Raw genomic sequence first — 23314 nt, 5'->3', positions numbered from 1 at the left:
GGCCCCTCACCAGCTTCGTCGCCCTTCTCTGGACCCGCTCAAGCACCTCGATGTCCTTCTTGTAGCGAGGGGCCCAGAACTGAACACAGTACTCGAGGTGCGGCCTCACCAGAGCCGAGTACAGGGGGACGATCACCTCCCTAGCCCTGCTGGTCACAGTGTTTCTGATACAAGCCAGGATGCCGTTGGCCTTCTTGGCCACCTGAGCACACTGCTGGCTCATATTCAGCCGACTGTCCACCATCACTCCCAGGTCCTTCTCTGCCTGGCAGCTCTCCAGCCATTCCTCTCCCAGCCTGTAGCTCTTCTTGGGGTTATTGCGCCCCAGGTGCAGGACCCGGCACTTGGCCTTGTTAAACTTCATACAGTTGACCTCAGCCCATCGGTGCAGCCTATCCAGATCCTCCTGCAGAGCCTTCCTACCCTCAAGCAGATCGACACACGCACCTAGCTTGGTGTCATCTGCAAACTTACTGAGGGTGCACTCAATGCCCTCATCCAGATCATTGATGAAGATGTTAAAGAGGACCGGCCCCAGCACCGAGCCCTGGGGGACGCCACTAGTGACTGGCCTCCAACTGGACTTGGCTCCATTTACCACAACTCTCTGGGCCCGGCTATCCAGCCAGTTTCTAACCCAACGAAGCGTGCGCCAGTCCAAGTCAAGAGCAGCCAGTTTCTTGAGGAGAATGCTGTGGGAAACGGTGTCAAAAGCCTTGCTGAAGTCAAGGTAGACCACATCCACAGCCTTTCCCTCGTCCACCCAGCGCGTCACTTTGTCGTAGAAGGAGATCAGGTTCGTCAAGCAGGATCTGCCTTCCATAAACCCATGCTGACTGGGCCTGATCGCCTGCTTGCCCTTCAAGTGCCGCATGATGACTCCCAAGAGGATCTGCTCCATGAGCTTCCCTGGTACTGAGGTCAAACTGACCGGCCTGTAGTTCCCCGGGTCTGCCCTCCGGCCCTTCTTGTAGATGGGCGTCACATTTGCTAGCCGCCAGTCAGCTGGGACCTCCCCCGATAGCCAGGACTGCTGATAAATGATGGATAGGGGCTTGGCCAGCTCCTCTGCCAGTTCTCTCAGTACTCTTGGGTGGATCCCATCCGGCCCCATCGACTTGTGCACATCCAAGTGCCGTAGCAGGTCACCAACCAGTTCTTCGTGGATGGTGAGGGCCACATCCTGCTCCCCGTCCCCTTCCACCAGTTCTGGGTACTGGGTAAAGGCAGTCTCATATCTACAGTTTAACAAGGACCAAGAAATTTAGTATTCCAAGTGGAATAAAATCCCTCTTAGTGTTCCATAGGAATACATAGACCACACCGAAAATTTCAGTCAACATTTCAGATGTTGAAATGTTGAAAAAAGCTGAAAACAGGACATCCAGGCCCTAGAGGGTGCCCAGAGAAGGGCTATGGAGATGGTGAAGGGCATGGACTTAAGTTGTATGAGGAGTGGCTGAGGGTACCAGGGTTGTTTAGTCTGGAGAAGAGGAGGCTCGGGGGAGACCTCATTGCTCTCTATAACTACATGAAAGGAAGGTGTGGGGAGCTGGGGATCGGCTTCTTCTCACAGGTAACTAGTGATAGGACTAGAGGGAATGGCCTTAAGTTGCCCAAGGGGAGGTTCAGGTTTTCTGAGAAAAGTTATTTAGGGTGTAGAAGAGGAAGAGAATAAATCAATATGCTTCTAAATGAACTATATGCTAGTGGGGCTGAAATAATTCAAAAATCTGTTATTCGCTAATTTTAGATTATGTCATTAATTGATCTGTCAGCTCCTCCATTATAAATCACAGGAAGTTTATCTACATGAGTAATGCTTAAAGGTAAGACAGATAAAAGGGGCTGATATCCAGTTAAAGAAAACAAGCATTCATCAGCCTAAATGTTCAATATCTCATTCAGTAAAGTGAGAAGAATTTTATTTTCAGGTTTTTAGAAAACTTTCAAAGGATAAAAAGCAGTAACTCAGAAGGAGTTTGCAGCTTTTTCAAGCTAGAACTGAGTAGCTCAGCAGTGCCTTATGATGAAAATAATGTGTATTTGAGAGCTATTTAATAAACAAAACAAGGGAAAAAGAATTTAAAATACTTCTGCCAATCTAAACTTTTAATTATTATCAGAAATGACAGTTTAAAATGGTTGTTATGCCAGTTTATCAAAGACAAAGTTTCTTTGATGAAAGAATGCATTTTAATAGTTTCAAACTTATAAATCATTAATTTTTCTAAATGTGCTAGTAATAGGAAGAGCTGACAAGCATCTTAGTTAAAGATGAAAACACAGGAAAAAGTCACACTAAGATTTTTTTAAGGTTGAATCTAAAAATAAATATAATTCATGAAAAATGTATTATCCAGATGCTTGTTGGATAACTTAATACTAACAAAGAAAACACTATCTTTCAAGTAAGATAAAAAGGGGACCCGAGAACTGGCTAATTAAAAAAAAAATAATAAAAAAATAAACAAATACAAATATGCATAGGAACAATTTATTTCTAAGTGCTTGTGAGTATGTCCATATATAGAGGCTGGGAGAAGGACTGCATCATCTCTTTGACAACAAGGAAAACTTCATGTCAGGGCCAAGAGGGAACATAGGCATATCTGTACCAAGTTTAGTTTACTTAACTTGAAAATGAGAAATAGAAACTTGTGCTCTATTGTCATGTTATCAAAGAGATGCTGGAAGTTTGCAAGTGCTATGGTTAGCTCAATTATTATTTTTTTGTTTTCCAGAAAAGTTCTATACCTGATTAACATCACACTTTGGGGTGTGTCTAGGAGTATTTATCTTGACACAGTCAATAGTTATTTTTATGTAACCTGGTCAGGTGGGAGGTGTCCCTGCCCATAGCAGTGGGCTTGAAACTGGGTGATCTTTAGGGTCCCTTCCAACCCAAACAGTTCTGTGATTCTGTGATTCTGTAATTATATGGAAACCAGCACACACCATCATAGTACTGGTGCCATCAATTCTACATATAGACAAAATAATTTCCCATCTCCTATTGCTGCATCCTGCTTTTTCATCCAAAGACTGCTGACCTATTTTGGCACAGTATGTAGCTTGTTATGTTCAGTTGCAGGTTTTTTGTAAGCCCTCTAAGAGTCATTGCTTTGTAGGATACAGATCCCGTTTTTGTAGGAATGTCCTCCCTCCTCTTGCATGTGCCAGTGTGCTTTTGATTACAATAAAACATCTTATTCAAGTCAATTCGGATCTTTTTTAGACAGTTTACCTGGTGGTATACGAGTGCTGTATTTCCTCCCTCCCACCTTGCCTCTTAACCAAATACGCAATAATGACAGAAGTCTGCTGATCAGAGATCTCCATTTTACCATCAGGTGAACAATGAAAATGGTGAATATTTTCAGGCCTACCACTATTGCTTGTGAAACTTGTCTCCGGGCCAACCTTGTTCTCTCACTGACAGGCATTTGGATCTTGCTCAGTGCAGTCTGCTTTACAGTCACTCCGTGTCCTCCTGACACCTCACAACACCTTTTGGTTAGGATAAGTGAGCTATGGTTCTTATCAGGCTGTTTCCTGAATTTTAACCTGACATTCACTGAAACACCTATTTTCAGAAGTACTAACCGCCTTTCCATTCCCACTTCCTTTCAAGGCAGTTGTGGGTGACTGAATATAAAACAAGCTTTTGAAGCAGTCTTTAGAAGTGGTTGGTGTTTAACTTCCAACAGATCAAGTGTCATTCAATTTAGAATAATGGTTGTAAACAAACAAAGAAATGTAAAATGAACTTACCGGTAGGAAAAAACAGTTGTTTTGTATACACCACCGTGTCTGATTACCCAAATTAGGAAAACTTGTATTTGATGAATTAAGAACTGGGGGAAAAGCTTTCACAGCATTATCCAGGAAAAACTAGAGAAAAACAACATATAATCCATTAGCTTGTCAGCTGGTTAAGGTCAAAATAGAGAAGAGGAATGGAGAAGTGGAAAAAGCCTTGCCAGTAATTATTTAACTTTGGTATTTTGCTGCAAATTGAAATAGTAAAGGGAAAATGACATCACTTTGATTACATATTCCTGCATGCTTCAGACAAAAACAACTTTGTAAACCTCCACAAGACACATTTGAATAAAAGATGAAAAGCTCTTTGTTACGTTATCTTCATATATCAGAAGCTCACACATGAGAGAGACAATGATAACATAAATTCAATATGAATAAACTTTGGTTTCACCTCAGCTGAACCTCCTATTTAAATATAGGAAGAAATAAAGAAAGAATAAGAAGTCTTTACTACAGTTGATTTACACAGGTGTAGTCCACCTAATAATTATGACAGCAAAATTGGTACAAGTCTTACTGAAACAGACAAACTGAACCAGTATCTCCTAGAGCATCAGATTCTGCCAGCTGATCTCACAAATAACCACCATTATGCAGTACCCCTTGATGTACTCTTGAAGTGAGCTCTCAATGAGTTATATTTCTCTGACAACACTAATTCCACTGCTTTGAACCTCAACACATAAACCATTTCAAAGTTCAACATCTTCGTTTTATTTATGACCAGTTCCTACATCCCTGTTCTTGTACTAATCTCACCCTTTAGCTTCCAAATAGCTCCTTTATTTCAGCCTTCATTATGCTCAGTAATCTATGCTTTTCCAATATTTTTTTTCCAAGAAAACACGTTCTTCACTCCCCTGATCAATCTAGTAGTCTCCATCTGTACACACCTCTTTCAATTTAACCTTCTGGGTGACCAAAACTGCAAACACACTTCCTAGATTTTGAGTATCGCAATAACATTAATACTAATTCTGCAGAAAACATGTTTTCATACACCCTAGAGAAACAATTCCCTTGCCTACCATTACAAAACACTGTAGATAAAAACATCTACACTGACATACTCACAGGTACTAACATTATGGTCAGCAAACACGAGGTAGTATTCCTCCACTGAGGCTCACTTGGCAAATTTCATTTATACTTGCCATGACTTAAGAGCAGTCAATGGATGGTTACTGTGATTCAGTCGAGTTGTCATTAAATTCACATAACTAATCAAAATACTCAATGCACCTCCATTTGATGAGCCTCCAACTTACATCAGAATTTCATGTTCCTAGTTTGTTGGACCAACCATAATCTTGCACTCTGTACTACTGAATTTCATCCTAGTTCTTCTATCTCAACTCTTCAGCCGACTTCTTCCTTTCTAAAATCTCAGACCTTCCTTCACAGACATTGCCTGCCACCTTAATCCTATCAGCAAATGTCACTGTGACTCTCATACACTATATGAAAATCCACACCCGGTGACCATTGCAGAGCTTCACGGGTTGCCTCCCCCTCACTTGTTATTCTCTGCATATAGCCGTTTTGTAATCTACCTCTGAATTCTTTCCCCATCCCCATCTTCTGCAGTTTATCTGCTGTACCAGAGAAAAACTGCTCAATTCACTCAGATTAATCCATTCTGCATCAAAATGGTTATTGATTTACTAACTAACACCACATTGAGTCAGCCACAGCTCTGTATAGCCAAGTCTTGAAAACTTCAAGGATACAGACTCCACAATCTCCCTTGGCAACATGCCAGCCCTGTACTACATGCAGTGACTTTTTTTTTGTTTTCAAAGAGCATCCAACCTCCCAAACCACCTGCAGTCACCACTCCTTGATATGTTTTGTGGTGCTTATCGAGAAGAGTTGGAAACCTTTATCTCTGAAACACCCCTTCCACAGATGCAGGACCAACTGTGCACCAGAGGAGGTAATTGATATGTCAGCTGTTATGTAGTCTGCTTTACAAGAAACTGGCACTCCCTCCGGAGTACCTTGCAGAAGGGGCTCACCTTCATCTGTACAGTCACACTTTCAGGTCATCTTCCTGCACTAGCATGCTTCTCTGTCTGTTTATGTATAGCTACACATAATTAACCAGTAGAGAACTATTCATTCAGGTGCTGTATCAGTAATATAGCAGATAAAACACAAAAAAATGTTAATAAACACCTACAAATTGTGAAATGTTCTTCTCTAAGTAATCCCAAGGAGCTCTAACACATGGAGTTGTATGCACATCTACCGCTTCTCACAAGACGAGTGGGTTAAATGCACACTTGCTCTTAGAGTTGCATAGGGCACTCTACATGCAAACCCCTCAGGTACGGAGATGTGGGTGCTACAGCTTTACGTGTAGCTGCTCTCCACAATCTGCTGATGCACATGAGGGTGAGAAAGTCACCCCACAAGTTCATGCATACAGACATACCCAAGGTGTGGGTAAGAGGGGTGACTTCTAGCAGTGTCAAACCAGGTTTTGATTGCTGCTGTTTCCACTCCATGAATTCTCGCAATTCTCTACTTAGTTTCAGCCTAATTCCTTCTCTAGTTCAAAATTCCTTCTGAAGCCCCATGGTTAATGTTTAACCCAGCTGATGCTGGTCATCCTCTTTAACATGAACAGACCTTTTGGGCAAAGGTCCTACAGACTGCTCTAAGTATTTAATCCATTTCCTCACCTCCTACTATTTACGTAGACATCCTCATCTTAATAGGTGCCTTACCCAGGTAATTTGCGAAGGATGGACAATGAATCCTGCTAATAATGCATTTAACTTTTTTTGCAAACATGAAATAATCGCATTTAGTTTCAGAATCCTGTCCCAGGCATGCCCACTGAGCAAAAGATTACATGTCATGAGGATCTGCAACATAATCATATTATATATACATAAATGTGTGTGCATATATATATATTAATTTATATTAAGGCATTTTAATCTTGTTTTGAGCTTTGGTACAGGGCATTTCTGACCTATAAATGTATACACAGAATGCGATATGAAAGGTGGTGTATATATGAATACATAAATAAGCATAGAGAGGAATAAAAAGGATATGAAAGCATTGTCTTCTCCCATGAGCCAAACAACACTTATTTCTGAATGATGTGTTTGTACTTGTCTTTCTCGTCTCTCATCAGTTATCTACATCTGCTATCACGCTTTGGAGATATATATTGTTCTTCAACATAGTATTTTTTGTAAGAGACAGCTCAGTCCTACTAAGCAGTCACACCTACTCAAATGACTCAAATGAAAGCAATATTTTTTATGAATACCAATGTTTGCCAGGGAACATCTGAGCACACTACCATTAAATTCTCATTTTAACTTCATATATTCTAGCAGCTTGTTCTTCTCTTGTGTTTGTATAATCTTCAATCATCAGTTGTGAATTTTTTGTCTCACATGATGAAAATACCTGCTGTACTGCTATGTCTTTCAATAGGAACCATGTGGTAAAAGATCCTCCCCTGATCACAGGGTAAGCATGTTAGTGCATCTCTCTTGTTATCTGACCAGGAATCTGCACAAGTCTAACACATTCATTTTCTTACTAAAAACAAAGTCAACTTTTTCACAAAAGGTACTTTAAACACTTCTGCATAATCCACAAGGCACCAGAACTTCACAATGAATATGGTCTGATGGCCTCTAAACACAGCCACCAAGTTGAATGGTTTGTATCTCACCTTTCTAAGCAAGTAGGCTTGCTGATTCCCAGGTTAATGCACATAAAATAACATCCTATTAAGAAGAAGGAAAGGTGGCAGAATTTAGTATTAGAGTGCACTAATCAAAATGCACTCTGAATTAAACAATTACGGAATAAAAAGTAAGATCTGCAAACTTTTAAGAGTTACTATGTGAATGGGTTGGCCCTGAGACAGGTAGGCAGGAGGGGGAGAGGTGGGAAATAGTCCTCCATTGACCTACTGAATTAATTAATTGATCTGAGCATCTACCACAGTTAGTCCAACTGTGGTCAAAAACCTGCAGTCGCAGGATGTCATGCAACATCCATCTGTAAGGACAAATGCTACAATCAGTTTCTGTTTTCTAAGAAATGTGGTTTTGCACACCAGCAAGAAACCACACAGAACAAAGGTAAGCTGTGCATGAAGGAGCTGCTCCAGGACCAGCAGTTCTGGGGCAAAGATATGCTTAATCAATTGAAATACTTAAGCAGCAAAAACAAAGGTTTGACAGCACATCTAAATTTAGCTTAAGTTTAATTTGACCCCGTCATTATTTTCTCTTCTTTATTAAACAAAATTACACTGGAAATGAACATGTGAGAACTATAAGTATAAACAGATCTTTGTCATTCCCCCTGTCTCTCCCCACTATGTCCTTGCCTCATATGAATATGCAGCTCTATTTAAAATTAATTTTCTGCTATTGCAGAAAAGCTATGCAATTTTCTCAAGACATGGTCTACAGATTTTATAATACTGTTGTAAACAAAGTCCATGTCTATTCTCTTGTTCAGCAAAAGATAGAGTGAGAAGAGCATACTTTTAAAGTATGGCAGAAGCATGCATGCCTGGGATTACTGGTTGAACTAGAGGATTTGTGTTTGCCTTAAAACAAACAAAAAGAAGTAATGACACGACATCACTCTTTTGTTTTAAGCTCTGAGACAAACCTGCAGGACTTTTCTAGTTCATTTCTTCTTTTTCTGCCAACTCTACAAATACCCATGTGGCTTGAGAGAAATTTCTGCTCAAAACACGTATCACCACTTCATTTGAAAATGCCAGTTGGTCCGACAGCTAAGTCCTCAGGTCCCCACAGGAATGGCAAAAGAATAATGTGGAGAATCCCAAATTCCGGTAGCAGTCCTCATCTTAATGAACTTACAAGCAGAAGCTTCAGGAGAGCCTGGAATGCTAAATACTTACTGAGGTTGTTCCATAATTTCATTTAATTTCTCACAGAAGCTCGTGTGTCAAGAAAAAAAAAAGCATACCTATTTAAGTATCTCTGTGTATTCAGGCCCCAGCCCCCCTGTAGAGGCACTGGCAAGCAACTGTCTTCTTCAGAGGTCCCAGGAGCATTCCATAAGAGAGGCAAGGAGCCTGCTGGGCCTTTACAGGCTCAGACACAATCAGGTGTGGTGTGTTCACTTTATGTCAGTTCATCTTTGCCGGACTGTGGAGCAAATGATTGTGTAACAGCATGCCTCTGTCTCTCCCTGCACAGTTGCAAGACACCAGAACTGCTGTATCTCTGCTAGTCCACTGTCTAGCATCACTAGTACACTTCACTAGACCGATACTGATTTTTTTATCATTTCTTAAATTCTGCCTATAAGGTGGAATGGATTTGTAGTGGAGCCCTGCACATACCACTTAAATGCCATAACTCCAGCTAGGCATTACCTTTTCTCCCCACAGCTCTTAGGCCAGGCCAAGCTCTAGGCTGTGTCCATTTATGCTTCTTTAAAGAAATACATTAGGCACCCTCCAAAGCAAGGTCTCCAATGTGTTAGGCACTGGAGGGACATATAATCAGAATGCATCTGCCAGAAGACCTTGTTTACTTAAAATATAGCACTGAGCAAGGTCAGCTACTGTATTAACAGAGTTAGCTACACTAAAAGGTGTATTAAAGAAACCTATTTTCTACTATGAGAATAGAAGCAAGTTTGCTCAATTATTTGTCATTGTTAAAACACGGCCATGAGTAAAGGGAAAACAATATTGGGCCAATGGTTGCTCCTGTGCTTACAGATATGCATTAAACAATGGAGCAAATACTCAAACTTGTCAATCTTCATGTTTCAAAAGACATGTTTATTTTTAAGAGAAAATACTCCAGTAGTTCAAAATTCACTGGATGAAAGACAGAAAAGCAAGTAACATCCTGACTCTGCATGCTGATAGTTAGGGCACTGTCCTGGGACACTACAGCTCTGAGATCCTGTTGCTGTACTATGAATCATTCATGCATTTGATACAGAAGTCACTGAAACAACGTACTCTTCCATGGCTCTTTCAGCAAGCCATGTTCCCCCAGATCACACAAACGCCAGGGTGTGATGAGGCACAATCATTTGATGTATCATCTACAGCCATGCATTCGGCTTCCACTGCAGTCGCACATTCCTGTTGTTGCTCTGCAATGTCTGGATTGTTCCCTGCAATATATTTCCTCATGTTCTCTGTAATGCAGGTCAACATTGCAAAAAGAGTCTTCCTCAGCCATTGATTACTGCTCTATTTTATATATGGCACCAAATCTAATGCTCAATGGAAGCGGCATTAGTCATCCTCTGCCTGTAGCTAAGAGGTACTCGGTACTTCGTGTCACATTAGCTGTTTTTTAACTTCACTCCACTGATCATGACTATATACCCCCTTAAGACTACATTCAGATGTCTGCTAAAACAGCTCATTTGAAATCAAATTGCACCCCCACTCTATTCTAATGTCCCTTGACCATAAAGATTGAGTTTTATTTGACATTTTGGTCTTAATTATGATTTATTAGGTGTGGGATGGTTAGACACTTTTTATCTCCATTAAATCTTAATGGCTACATTTTGCCTTTTCCTACTGAAAGAGTTCATGGAAATAAATGCAGTTAATGGACTCTGCTATTAAGTACATGTTGCTTGGAGATATAATAATGATACTTCAGAGTCTCTCCCACAATTTGCTATTAATATTAAGGAAATGCAAATTTCACAATCACATTTAAAGTCATTTTTGCTAGTCAAACTATTAAGGTTTAGTTTCAAGGTGGGAATTGTACTTAAAATTATCATCTCATGAATATCATGGAACATGATTATTTGTAATAGTGCAGTCATTACTGATAAGGCACAAAGACTTTAAAATACAGCATATTAAGTTTCACTGTAACATTCAGTCCACATAAAAATGGACTTGAACCAATAAAATTAAAAACGTTTTCCTAAAAATGATGTAGTGAACAACTGCTTTTTTGCTAACATATCTTTTACTAGTTGAAGGCCAAATTTTCTGTGAACTGTACACAATGGTAGAACTTTAGTCTAAGAAAAGACAGGTGCTGACTATATCTTCTTTTACACTTTTGAACTGTTTAAATTTTAAAATACCATATGCTTGCATGACCTCTAATTCAAAGTATAGTTTACCACCAAGTACGTTAATTTCTTTGTATCCGTTTATTTAATTTAGTTCAAAATAGGAGAAACCGTCTAATCTGATCTCTATTTTATAAGCCACTCCATCTCTCTGGTTCGTCCTGTAGTATTCCCAGTTAACATTTCCTTGTTTATACGTTATCTTTCATAAAGGCATATAGTCTTGAATTGAGGACAAGAAGTGATGGAGAATCAATAATTTTTCAGAACAATTTTCTCCCATTGCTAACTGTCTTCACTGCTGAAAGTGAACCTAATTTCTCATTTTCCAATCACCACTTCGTGTCTTTCTCTACAAACCTTATGTATCAAATTAAATTAGCTGAATTTTAAATTCCTAAACACAGAATTGTTTTTGACCCTATCTCCTCTCCTTAGAAATGGAGGAGAAAGAAAAATATCTTCTGAAAAGAAAACCAACAAAACCAAGATTAGGATCACTTAATAGAAAAGAACTGAGATAAGGCTCTACCACAAATGTCAAGTGTCCACATTTAAAAGCCCACATTACATCATTACATCATTCTGACAGGTTTAGTACTTACTGTAACAAATGATTGACAAAGGGTCCCGTGAAATATTACAGGAAAAAAAATAATGAAACTGTACGTATTACCAATCTTCATGTTCTTTATGAACTTCAAGTAACAAAAAGTATCGGGAACTCAAGGAAGTGCTAGAGTTGTAATTTCAAAAGCACCCAAGTGCAAATCTCATAGACTTGAAATGTGGCTAATACCTACGCACTGATGTTTGTAATGTTTGAAAACATTACCAAACTAAATATTACAGTTCCCATTTTGCAGATGTAAAACTAAGCTGGAACAATTTCCTCATTCTGTATGAATAGCATTAGGTTCAGCCTGCAGGGCAAAACAAACAAGGTTTTTTGATCCCATATACTGCTCATGCCATTTAACAACACATACTCCAGAACAAACAAGTTCATTAAGATTCTAGCTCTATGCAGACTAATGGCAGATTTACTTCAGATTTGTTATAGTTACAAAAGGATAATAGAATTACATGGATTTTCCCTATTATGAGAGAAAAGTAAAGCACAAGTAGAAAAAACTACAGTAGAGGTAATTTCTAACAAAATTCCAGTCCAGTACTTTTGAAGCTTTGACGTAGCTTTGATTTTTTTCCTTTTTCAAATAAAAGACAAACACATGAAATTCAATAATGTACACATTATGATGATTTTGTGAACAGCATGAGGAGCATCACAAACCAGAATAAAACTTGCTTTCTTTTGCACAAAATCTTCCATGTATCCTGTGAGGACATACTACACCCTTTGAGCATTACTCTGTTTTTCTAAGCAATGGACAGATGAGCAAGGGAATTGAAACAATTCAAACCTAGGACTTAACTACCTTTTATTCCTTCTAAATTACATTTTTCTTTAATAAGCTTAGCTCTTACGCAGAAAGAGGTCCTCATATAGCATGTTTTCTGTTGCTCTGTTTTACATTTCTGTCTCTGGTAATATTATCACCCATAATATGGGACATAAATCCGAAATATTATCTAAACCAACAAAAAAGATCTTAAAAAGATCTTAAAAGATCTTAAAAAAATCTCTTTTTTCGCTTACCATGTTGAACACGGCCATAGTTAATATTATTGCAGTGGTTGTCAATGTAAGAGTGATCCGCGGCCAAGGACGGTTTGCAATTATTCCAGATGATTTCAGGATCCACAACAGTGAAGCTGATGCTTTCTTGCTACATTGCTAAGTGCAACAGGTTTAAAAAGAGAAAACAAATATAGCTTTAGTATATTTAATTACTATAAACAAGGGCAGAATCACAAAGGTTCAAGAATGTAGGCAGCATTAATCTTTGTAGTGGAAGACAGCAAACCCTGACTATCACCCACAAGCACACACTCATGTTCATAGGTCACATAGTACAGACTTCACCCAGTAATTCTTTCACTGAATACAAAAGTTTGTGCTGTAAACAGACAGTATTTTCAAAAGAACTCCCTTGCACTCCCCAGGCAGTTGTCAAATGATGGAGTCTTCTCATCCTTTCCTACTTTAACATCAATGCTTCTAATTGCTAAAAGTAATCTTTGAAAAATTTACAGCATTGAATTATAGAGATTACTTAGCTATGCTGAGAATTGCCAAGAACTGCTTAACTGCTTGCCATACACCTGTACAGTTTTGAACAGACTTCTGTAACTTCTGTACCAAAATTTCATGTAATAATTCTAAATTTCTTTGGTTTACAAGACTTTTGATCAATATTGCTCAAATTTACTGATGTATTTTAAGCAATGAGGAATGAATTGGACTGATTTTGTTACATTTCTTTAAAAAGCTATTTTTCTGCTTCTATTAAAAAAAAAAAAAAAGTTTTTATGTTAACTGGGCAAGTTTATTACTAAGAAAAATTCCGGAGAAAAATAAAATATTTCAGGTAACAATGTATCATTCAGCCAGTATGATTAGTCAATCAAGAGATTCCATTCTTCTAGCTGCTATTGCTAAAATTACAGATATTGCTGCATCTGACCTGAAGAAAAACTGTTAGACTGCAACTCAAAAATGAAGTTGTAGATTGTTACTTCCACCTGTAAAACAGAAACACACCAACAGAACTCGGTGAAGCATTTCCTGACAGGCTGTTCAATGCAGAGCCCTGAGTTCTGCAGGGGAAGGACCACTGTGTGTTTAGTACATCTGTGCGCCCACCTGGTTTGTTACACAGGTGACAGGTCTCTGGCACAGCAGAGAGAGCAGCCTACATAGTTTAAACCAATGAAGCTAGTGAAAGGAAAATCTATGACAAAAACATGGTTCACAATGACAATTTTAAAATTTTGAGAAGAAATTTCTTGGAAAAAAAGAAAGACAATACTATTGATTTTGTGTATGAACTAACAGATTTGCTGAACTTTATTTCACCTGTAATTTGAGCCATCTAAATCCAGCCTATACAGCAAACAACTGCTAAAATTCAGTACTGCAGAAAATTTAGGGAACAACTTCTGGCAGCAGAACTGGAATGGGGGGGGTGATCATTAAATTTAGGTTCCTAATAGCACTGTCAGATCTATGCAGGTTTGTTTTACTGATTCTGACCTCACATCAAAACACTTTTTGTAAATGTTATGTCTCATTTTCATATTTCATAAGAAAATGGAGAATAACATGAAAGGAAGAAAGTAATTATTTCTAGAAAGCATGCGAGAAGGGTAAAACATCATATCCCAGTAGCATTATCTGCTCTGTTTATTCTAAGTGGAGCTGGCAGAATATGGTTCAGTGTTTATCATTTATGAACTAGAAATAATAGGTATTTGTAGTATTAAAGGTGACTAATGTATTACCTTTTCATCTGAACATGTTAAATCTGATATGACAGCTCAGCATGATAGTGACTAATAACTTATTTTGAATATTCAACTAATTAAAATGTATCCTGTGTTGTCTTTCCACATACAAAAACCTACTTCAGCATTTAATAAAATGAATGCCATCTTTCTGAGTGAGAGCAAGGAATTGGTGCGAGAATTAATTGTGACAGCTGTGTCGTAGATGAAAGACAGTGTCACAAGAGCTGTCACACTTCTCCTTCGCATGCTAGCAGAGGTTAGAACATTTGACTGAACACCTTCGTTTACAGAAAGCCAGTGAATCAGATTTTCTGTAGTTCTATTATTGTTCTTTTCATTTTGCATTCAAATACACCTTATTATTTTACTAACACTGATGTTGCAAAGAATGAAATCAAGAGAAACAAAAAGCCTCAGAATTCAGATTATTTATTTTTTTTCACAGAATTGTTTTGTTTTCACTCAGGCTTGGAAGAAGAGACTGAAGTTCAAATCCAAGGAACTGACTGACTGGTTGAGAGTGAATACACTAATCTAACAGTGGAGAGGGGTGATTTTTGACAGAGACACAAGCTTATACTTTACGTACTTTTTAATGGTCCTACTGCTAATTAAAAGAACTAAAAGACGTTTAAAATAAGTGTTGTAACACCAAACTTTTGAACTCTGTGGTGGAACCTTTACATATAAGCCAGGCATTTAGAATCCTACAAAATATTATATACAACTGGTTTAACTAAAGCTAGAATCCTGCACAAAGAGCTAACAGCAAACAATAAAGTCAGTTTTGTATTTTTAATTTCACCATACTTTGGAGTGTTTATTATCCTTCACAAAGGGTCACATGAAAATGGCTGTGAGCTTCAATTCAACTATCACATTCAAAGGAAAGAGCACTGCATTGAGCCATATAAATATGCCTTTAGGCACTCAGTGCTGGTACCTCCTGTGATATTTTTCTCATTCAGAAATGTATAGCGTCACTGTACTATATGCTATTTCAAGGTAAGACATTTTCAATCTCTCCTGTCAAAGCTTTTCTACTTCATATGAAAAATTTAAAGAGCCACTGGCTTTGGAGAAAGAACAAGCCTGAACAACTTTTTAAATACAGTGCCCAGGACGCTGAGGTAGAGGAAGAAGTTCTGAATGGTACATCCTACTACCTGGAGTATTTGCTTATTAACCTATCCCTACACAGTTGAAAAGTAGAAATATCCTTTAGGACAGTGACTGGGAACCCTGAAGCTCTTACAACAAGGCTCAGAAATGCTCTCCACAGCTCCACAACACTTGGATTCCTGGAGATACAGGGTACATCTACATTAGCGATTTAGGGTGCAGAACTGGTTCTTCTTTGGTGTGGTATCTTCCACCCACACGTGGGAGTCTTCCAGTGACCACTGATGGACACCATGGGTATGCCCAAAGCAGGTTCCCTCCTTGTGGAGCTTTGGGGTCATGGAGCACTGGAGGCAAGCACCAGGCTGTCAGTGACAGCATCCCACTTTCCGTGTGGAACCAGGCACTCCAGCAATTAGCTCTCTGTGCAGGTGCTGCTCATACCAAGTGCAGGTAACTGGTACAAACTTCAATGCTAATAAAGAGGCAGTGGGAATGTATGGTCCTTGAATCACATAATCCTGGAACCATGAAGGATTGTAGCAAATCAAGTCCCATCCTTCCCTCTTAGCATCACACCAGGGGCCCATTTATCATCAAAAGGATGGGATGTAACTCAGTTCAATCTCTCCAGTTTGCTGGCTAGGATATTTCCCTGAGAAGTCTGAACACAGTACCTTACTTAATGATGATGGATTTGCCATTGCAGTGCCTGTGCTAGAGATTCATCAAAATGACTTCTAGGTTTGGTGACTTTCTTTCATGGATTCTGCTGTAGCTGCCAAAGTGCCTTTCTGGGTTTTCCCTGCCTTCCTTCATCATAGTGTTTAATCTTAATTTACAAGCTAAGACTTAACTATCGAATAGTGGAACTGAAGGGCCTTGATCTTTCATTTCTATCTGCGTAAGAGAAACATTCACTTCAGAGGTTAAGGTTCCAGGTTGAGAAAATAATTTCCAAGTAGTGCTTGTGCTGATATTCCTGTCCTTGCAGACAGGAATAAATAATCTTCTAAATATCTTGAGTGTACACAGTCTCTCTGACTGTTAAGTACCAGGGCCAACTGCTTTAGAGTAAAATGCAGAAGCTGAAGCTTGTGTATCAGTCTTTATACAGGGATGTGGTGTAATGCAGCTAATAAACTACGTGCTCTCTTCTAGCAGGGACAGTGCTGCTCACATACTGGTTGCACTTTATTAAATGCTCTTGTGACCTCAAATCAGATCATTTTTCTTAATTGTGAAGCCAATTATTTTCTGGTGTTTTATTGGCATTGTGTTATGCTAATTCTATGGTCCAATGGCATATTTAAGAGACTATAAACATGTTCAGATGTTCTCCCTTGTCAGCTGAAGTAGGTAGTTTTGCAGGATATAAATATAACAAAAAGCCATTCCACAATAACAGAAAATAACTAACAGAAAGATTATGTGGTACCAATTAAGTGCATGCAAGTAATACAAACAATTTTTTGAGAAAGTACTTGAACCACTACACAAAGAGCATCTGCCTGAAACTAACTAGCTATTTGGCAGGGCTATATCAGCTACCACAGAGATCTTTGCCTTACTAGCTTACTGCATTTCTCCAATGGATTGAATTATATTTTCCAATACATCATTTAGGTAATGAGGTCTCTGCTTCCCTGCATTCACATCAGGAGGTAAAACACATTAAACAGTTACTAGGTCTCATGCATTTTGCACTCACTCTATGAACTCAACTTTTCTATACTTCAAGAAGAGACACAGTATACTTATGAGCTAAAGTCACTGTCCTCTATTTATAGAATTTGGAAAGGCAACGTCTCAAGAAAAATGGAAAGCAAACATTCAAAAATATTAAAAAAAAAATCCTATATTTTAGCTGTTAAAATATATGCCAAAAAGGGTCTTTAAGACTAAAAATCCTCACAATTTTAAGATTTAACTCTGAATACAGTGATTATTCACCCCTCCCCCCCCCAAAAAAAAAAAAATGCATAGGGACAAAGAAGTAATTGCAATGTAAAAGGTAGAAATCCGTTTCATGTTTCAGGACTTATGCCAATTTTAGCTAGCATTTATGAAGTTTTAATGTCTATAGACAAACAGTTTCTGTGAGAATTCTCAGACCTTGCAGCACTCAGTCAGTTTGCCCAAGATTGTATGTATAAAAGACATGATCTGCAATTCTGTAACCTTGTTATTTGTGCTACCACTGTACCACACTGTTTGATGGGAACATTTCTATTCTTATTTAATCACCAATATTATCACTCCATAAAAGATTGAGCTGGACTGTGCTGCAGTGCTGCTGAACAGTAAAATCAACTAATAATAAATTCAAAGTGAAAGACTGAGCAAAAATCTCTTCTTATAATATTGTAATTAAATTCTGGAAGAATTTAATTTAAATAGTAATTTTAGCATTACAGGGTGGATTTTTTTTTCATTTACCTAGGAAATTAAAATCAAACAGACGAGCTTGTTCAAAGTTGATTTTTGCATGCCTTACTCTGCAGCGTTGACAGTCATTCATGATCCATAAAGACTGAGAGGGTGAAGTGTCAAAGTATTGAGACAAGTGTATAATGCAGTGACAGCCAGATGTCCCAACATGAACTCAGATTTTGCTGGTCTTGCCAGCACTACAGGTCCCACTCTATTAATCTTTTAACAGCCATAAAAATATTTGACTACTACTGCAAGTTCAAGAGAAGCTGTGGATGCCCTATCCCTGGAGGTGTTCAAGACCAGGCTAGATGAGGCACTGAGCAACCTGGTCTGGCAAGAGGTGTCCCTGCCCATGGCAGTGGGGTTGGAACTGGGTGATCTTTAAGGCCCCTACCAACCCAAACCATTTCATGATTCAAGAGTAGAAGAGTACAGAGCGAAGGCACAGTTTTGGGAGGGGGGAGAAAAGATGTGGCTTTATCATCTGCCTTTGTTTCTTACTACATTATTATTATTATTATTATTATTATTATTATTATTATTATTATTATTATTAGGCGATAAATTAAACTCATTTTCCGCAAGTCAATACTGTTTTATTGACAACAGTAAATGGTAAAAGATCTCCCTACCTTGATACACAAGCTGTTTTATTGTATTTTCTCCCCCATCCCAGTGAGAAGGTAGAATGAGCAAGCAGCTGGGTGGCTGTCTGACCCTTAACTGGGGTTATCCCATCACAGTTCATTTGTTACAGTCAGTCAGGACCAGAAAATTCTGTTCTTTTTTTGTGCATTTTAAGTAGAGATATATTTGGCAATTCTAAACTGTAATTATGTGCAGGTGTGTACACACAAAAACACATATACATTTAGGTTATGCTTTCTGGAAGGGACTATGAAATGTACCCCTTAAGATATGTGAAAAATTCACACCGAAAAAAAAAGTCAGGATTAGGATGATAAAGCTTGATTTCTCTAAACACTGGCAGGGGAATGCTGAAGATACTGATACTTGTTGGCTTGACAATTTCATGCTTTTCCTTCTAGAAAGAAAGCATCTACAATTGTGGGTCAGATACTGCAATGGACGTGGCACTGAAACATAACACAGGATGAAACTGAGGTTAAAGCTGCAGAACAACACTTGGATTTGCCACAAAGGAAAAGCTCGCACAAAGAGGACAGGAAAGATAAACCTACCACCTCTTCTATTACTAGTTTCTGCCTCTCATCCACCACCTTACAAAGCTCTGTCCGTGCTAGTGAAGCAACATCAGTGCTGCAGCAAATATGGTCATAGCTTACTTGCTGAAAGACTTCTTAGCATAGCTTCTGCATTAGAGCAGCTGAACTCATAAAGACATCTCTTCAAGCTATCTAGGTTACAACATGGCATCTTACAAGTTAACACGAATGCAATAGCTCTCCATTTCTAAGTATATGAAACATAGGGAAAAAAAGCATTGAAAGTATGTGCTAGATATTATTCAAGTGGCAGGAATCCTCAACTCTGAATTGGTAAATTTGCTTAGCCATATACTTAATAGCAGAAAAAATATGTTGCATTCCTCCTATGCTATATTAATTGATCAAATCTCCAGGAGAGTTTACATCCCAATACTCCTTGATACCCATTCACAGGCAACTTTTCATCCTATACAAAAAAGTCTGGCTTTCCCATGAAGGATTTTTTTTCCTCATTTCATTATTCAACAGCATTACTCTTGACTCCATCATTTTCCTGTTATGTCAATAACAAATAGTTTTCATGTAATGTCATGCTTGAATGCTAACTTTTGCTATTAAATAACAACAAAACCTCTAGGACCTCACTCCAAGGATTTAAAAACATTTAAAAATACTGATGCATGTATACCTCAGAATAATTCCTGAGCAGTGGAGCTATCCTTACCTTATAGGAAAGACAACTGAAATGCAGATTAATTACATTTTTTAAAAAACACATCCTGGTTAATTAGAAGCCTCACAAGGGGAAGAGGAAGCAATTATAAAATCCTGAATCCTCTGTTTCTTGCTTCAACTGCCAGGCCACCTTCCCTTACTGTTTTACTGCACGGTGACATAATTGTCTTTCCCATGTGCATGTTTTGCTTCTATATAAAAGTTCTTTCTCTCAGCTTTATTCACGGAAACTTGTGAAAAATGCAAAGATGGTGAAGAAGAACTGGGGATTAACTGCACCAGAGCCTTCACAGATAGCAGCAATGCATATCCCTTTAGTTACCTGGAGCGTGGAAAGCTGAATCTTTCATTTTACTGCCTCTGGTAACATGGATCACAATGACAGAACCAATGGCACAAGACTTTTGCTTTCCTCATTCCAGTGTTTGACAACCCTCACCATAAGAAAGCTTCCTCTTGTGTTCAGATGTGTTTTAATTTGTGCACATTGCCTCTTGCCCTGCCAGTGAACACTGCCGTCATCAGGTATTTAGACTGATCACCTCCAAGACTGCTCTTCTCCAGGCTCAACAACTGTGTAACATTGCTAATTTAAGACTCGGTACATCTGTTATACTGCTGTATACTGAGGTATATCAGTATACTGCTGTTAACAGCAGTCAATGTTTGGATGCAAAATAGAAACTGTATTTCATTTTGACCCATTTATCTGAGGTTTGTGGAAATAATTCAGTGCTCTGTTTCAAAAGGTTAAAAAAATGGAAAAAAGCAGAAAGGTTTTCTGTTGTGATGTAGTAAGTTAATTCTTACATGGTACAGTAAGAATAGTTGCAAGTAAGAGATAAACTGACCTTAAAAAAATAAGCAAACAGTGTGTAATTATGGAACACTTTATAAACAAGTCTACGAATAGATTTATTCTAGATTATACGCCAAATCTTGAATTCTCAAACTGAGCATTTTAATATGCTCACTATATCAGAGAATCACAGAATTTCTAGGTTGGAAGAGACCTCAAGATCATTGAGTCCAACCTCTGACCTAACACTAACAGTCCCCACTAAACCATATCCCCGACCTCCCGAAGCTGTGGTTCACTAATAGGCATTACAATAACACCTGTACCACTCAAGAGCAAAATCAGTATTTTACTACAAAAATCTTATAAATCAGATTAAATCATTACTGTGAAATACTCTCTAAGCTCAGAATATACAATACTGCAATACTTAAAAATAAACAAATAATGAGGTCCCCAAAATTAAAGCATTTATAAGACAGTTCAGCTCCTGCAAGCACAATAGCAAAAAAAAAAAAAATAGAAAAGGAAACCAATCAAATGATAATGCAGACCTTCCAAAAGATTCAGCATCATGGGGGGAAAAGATAATTACTCCACTGGCATTTTCTGTTTTTCAAATAAATGAGTACATTTTACAGTAAGCGTGGACAGCTAGCATGGACAGAACAATGTCCTTAGAGGCATGAGGGTGCAAGTGTTTCTCAATAAATTGGTATTCTATAAAGGCAGAGTGACTTGGGAAAATCTGGAGATGTCATTTAAAAGAAGCTATAAACTACTGGATTAGTTTTCCTTCAATACCTACCAAAAGCTGTCCAGCAAAGCAGATAAACAAAATGAAGGAAAGCAAGAGAAATGCAGCCCCAAATGAAATTCCAAGAATAGATGTTCTACAAGAAATAAGAAAACATGTATTAATTCATTGGTTACACATTTGTAGCATGACCTGTATTTGCTTATAATGCAGATAATGATACAAAAAAATACCACATGCAAGTTGCAATTTTCAAATATGAAAACCAAGGAAAAACAGTTTCAATTCTTACCAGAATGACAAGCCTTTTTCCTGTCATTTTTGATCCCACACATATAAAAAATGAGCTGTCAAAAATAACACCACTGAGTTTTGTTTTGTTTTTATTTTTATTTTTTTCCTCAAGGAATACTGGCTTTGGTTTTATCTCTAACTTTGCAAAATTATTATCATGGGTAGATACTAATTTTCATATAAATAATTTAAATGGCAGAGTGAATTAACAGAACCAAGGTTTTATTTTATTTGCTTTTAAAAGGCTCTGTTCATGAACCGTACTGCTGTATTTTTTGTAGTTGGTTTAATAATAGGAGTCTGCTAGGTTTACAAAATAATTTTGTCGTGGTAATGTACCTTTCCCTTAAAGGTAGGAAAAGAAATAGCAGGGAGCAATGATGTGCAGTTTTCAGTGTCTTGTAGCTAGAGCCTGTGGCATCTGTCTTATCTGAGATACTACTGTGTATCTGTCAACAAGGTCACTAATTTCATGAATGGGTTTCATGAATTTAACACCTCTGAAACCTCAATTTTTTATCAAATTTGACTGGCTGGCCAGTCGATTCTAAAGCATCAGAGGACAGGCAGTATGATAGGAAGGAAGACTAAACATCATGAAGAAAAGAAAAAAGAACAAATTTAAAATAATAATAATAATTTAAAAAATAAAAAAAAATCAAATAAAACAACTGAATAATCTACATGCTTCCTGAAATCGTCCTTACTCAACATTCCTAATAATTCTTTTCATGTATACTATAAATATATAGTAGTCTATATATAAATATATAGTTAGTCTAGCCAAAATAGCATCTAGCCAAAATAGTGCTAGGACTCCGTAAACAGAAAAAGGGATACAGAAAGAATCTGTGCATGTATGCATGCTGCAGATGTGGAAATCTCTGTATATGAATACCACAGCAGAGTATAAGTGCTCCGCCAGGAACTATATGAGAGCTACTTAGCATGGCTGCCTAGGGAAAGAAGCAGTTGGACCTAATTACATTTAATGCATGCCAAGAGGAGATGAGAAGCTCTAGACCAACTGAGTTGTTCAAGGAAAAGAACCAGACATTGTCACGAAGACCCTCACCTGAGTGTCTACTTTCAGCTTTAACCACAGATTTGGCATTTTTTGTAAAATTTGAAAATATCTCTCAGCTACTTTTAGCCCCAGCAAATATCTTATTTTAGCAAACATTTTTTTGCTAGAAATATCAGCATGATGATTTTGAAATAAACTTTATATCCCTTGCTTTTTCCACAAATATAATAAATACATTTTAAGTTAGTTCCCCCATAAACCTATGATTCAGAGTTAAAATATATTCTTAGTAATAGGATACATCTGTGTTCTTTAGAAATGATGTGAGTTCAAATATATATATTTTAGAAACTCTAATACTAAAAATTTAGGAGTAGAACTCCATGGATCAGTTTCCTTGGATTATGTACAAATATTGGAAAAAAAAAAATTGATCCATTTTAATAACACTTATAGAAACTGTTTAGAAAAAAATAGCAACTTCACAAATGAATTTGATGCTTTATTGCTGTCATTGAAAGCAATTTATGAGTTTCCCTGCCAATCCTACATAGAACCTCCTATATGCTAAGTATTCACCAATTTTTGTGTTAATGTGAACAGCCAGTGAATAACAAACAACCGACAGT

General features: G+C 37.9%; 1 protein-coding gene across 1 annotated transcript in view; it reads right to left on the bottom strand.

The window, feature by feature from the left end:
* The window catches only part of ADCY2 (adenylate cyclase 2), a 206976-nt gene that overhangs the window by 27295 nt on the left and 156367 nt on the right, over positions 1–23314 (bottom strand). The window contains exons 15-17 of the mRNA XM_038175758.2: positions 21416–21500; positions 12575–12712; positions 3775–3894 (exon numbers count right to left, since the gene is read on the bottom strand). Coding sequence (XP_038031686.1) covers positions 3775–3894; positions 12575–12712; positions 21416–21500 — 343 coding nt within the window. The remainder of the gene's footprint in view (positions 1–3774; positions 3895–12574; positions 12713–21415; positions 21501–23314) is intronic.

Source organism: Anas platyrhynchos, chromosome 2 (assembly GCF_047663525.1).
Source record: "Anas platyrhynchos isolate ZD024472 breed Pekin duck chromosome 2, IASCAAS_PekinDuck_T2T, whole genome shotgun sequence".
In the NCBI taxonomy this organism is placed as follows: domain Eukaryota; kingdom Metazoa; phylum Chordata; class Aves; order Anseriformes; family Anatidae; genus Anas; species Anas platyrhynchos.
Note: the sequence above shows the minus strand (reverse complement) of the source record. Positions and strands in the feature narration are given on the sequence as shown.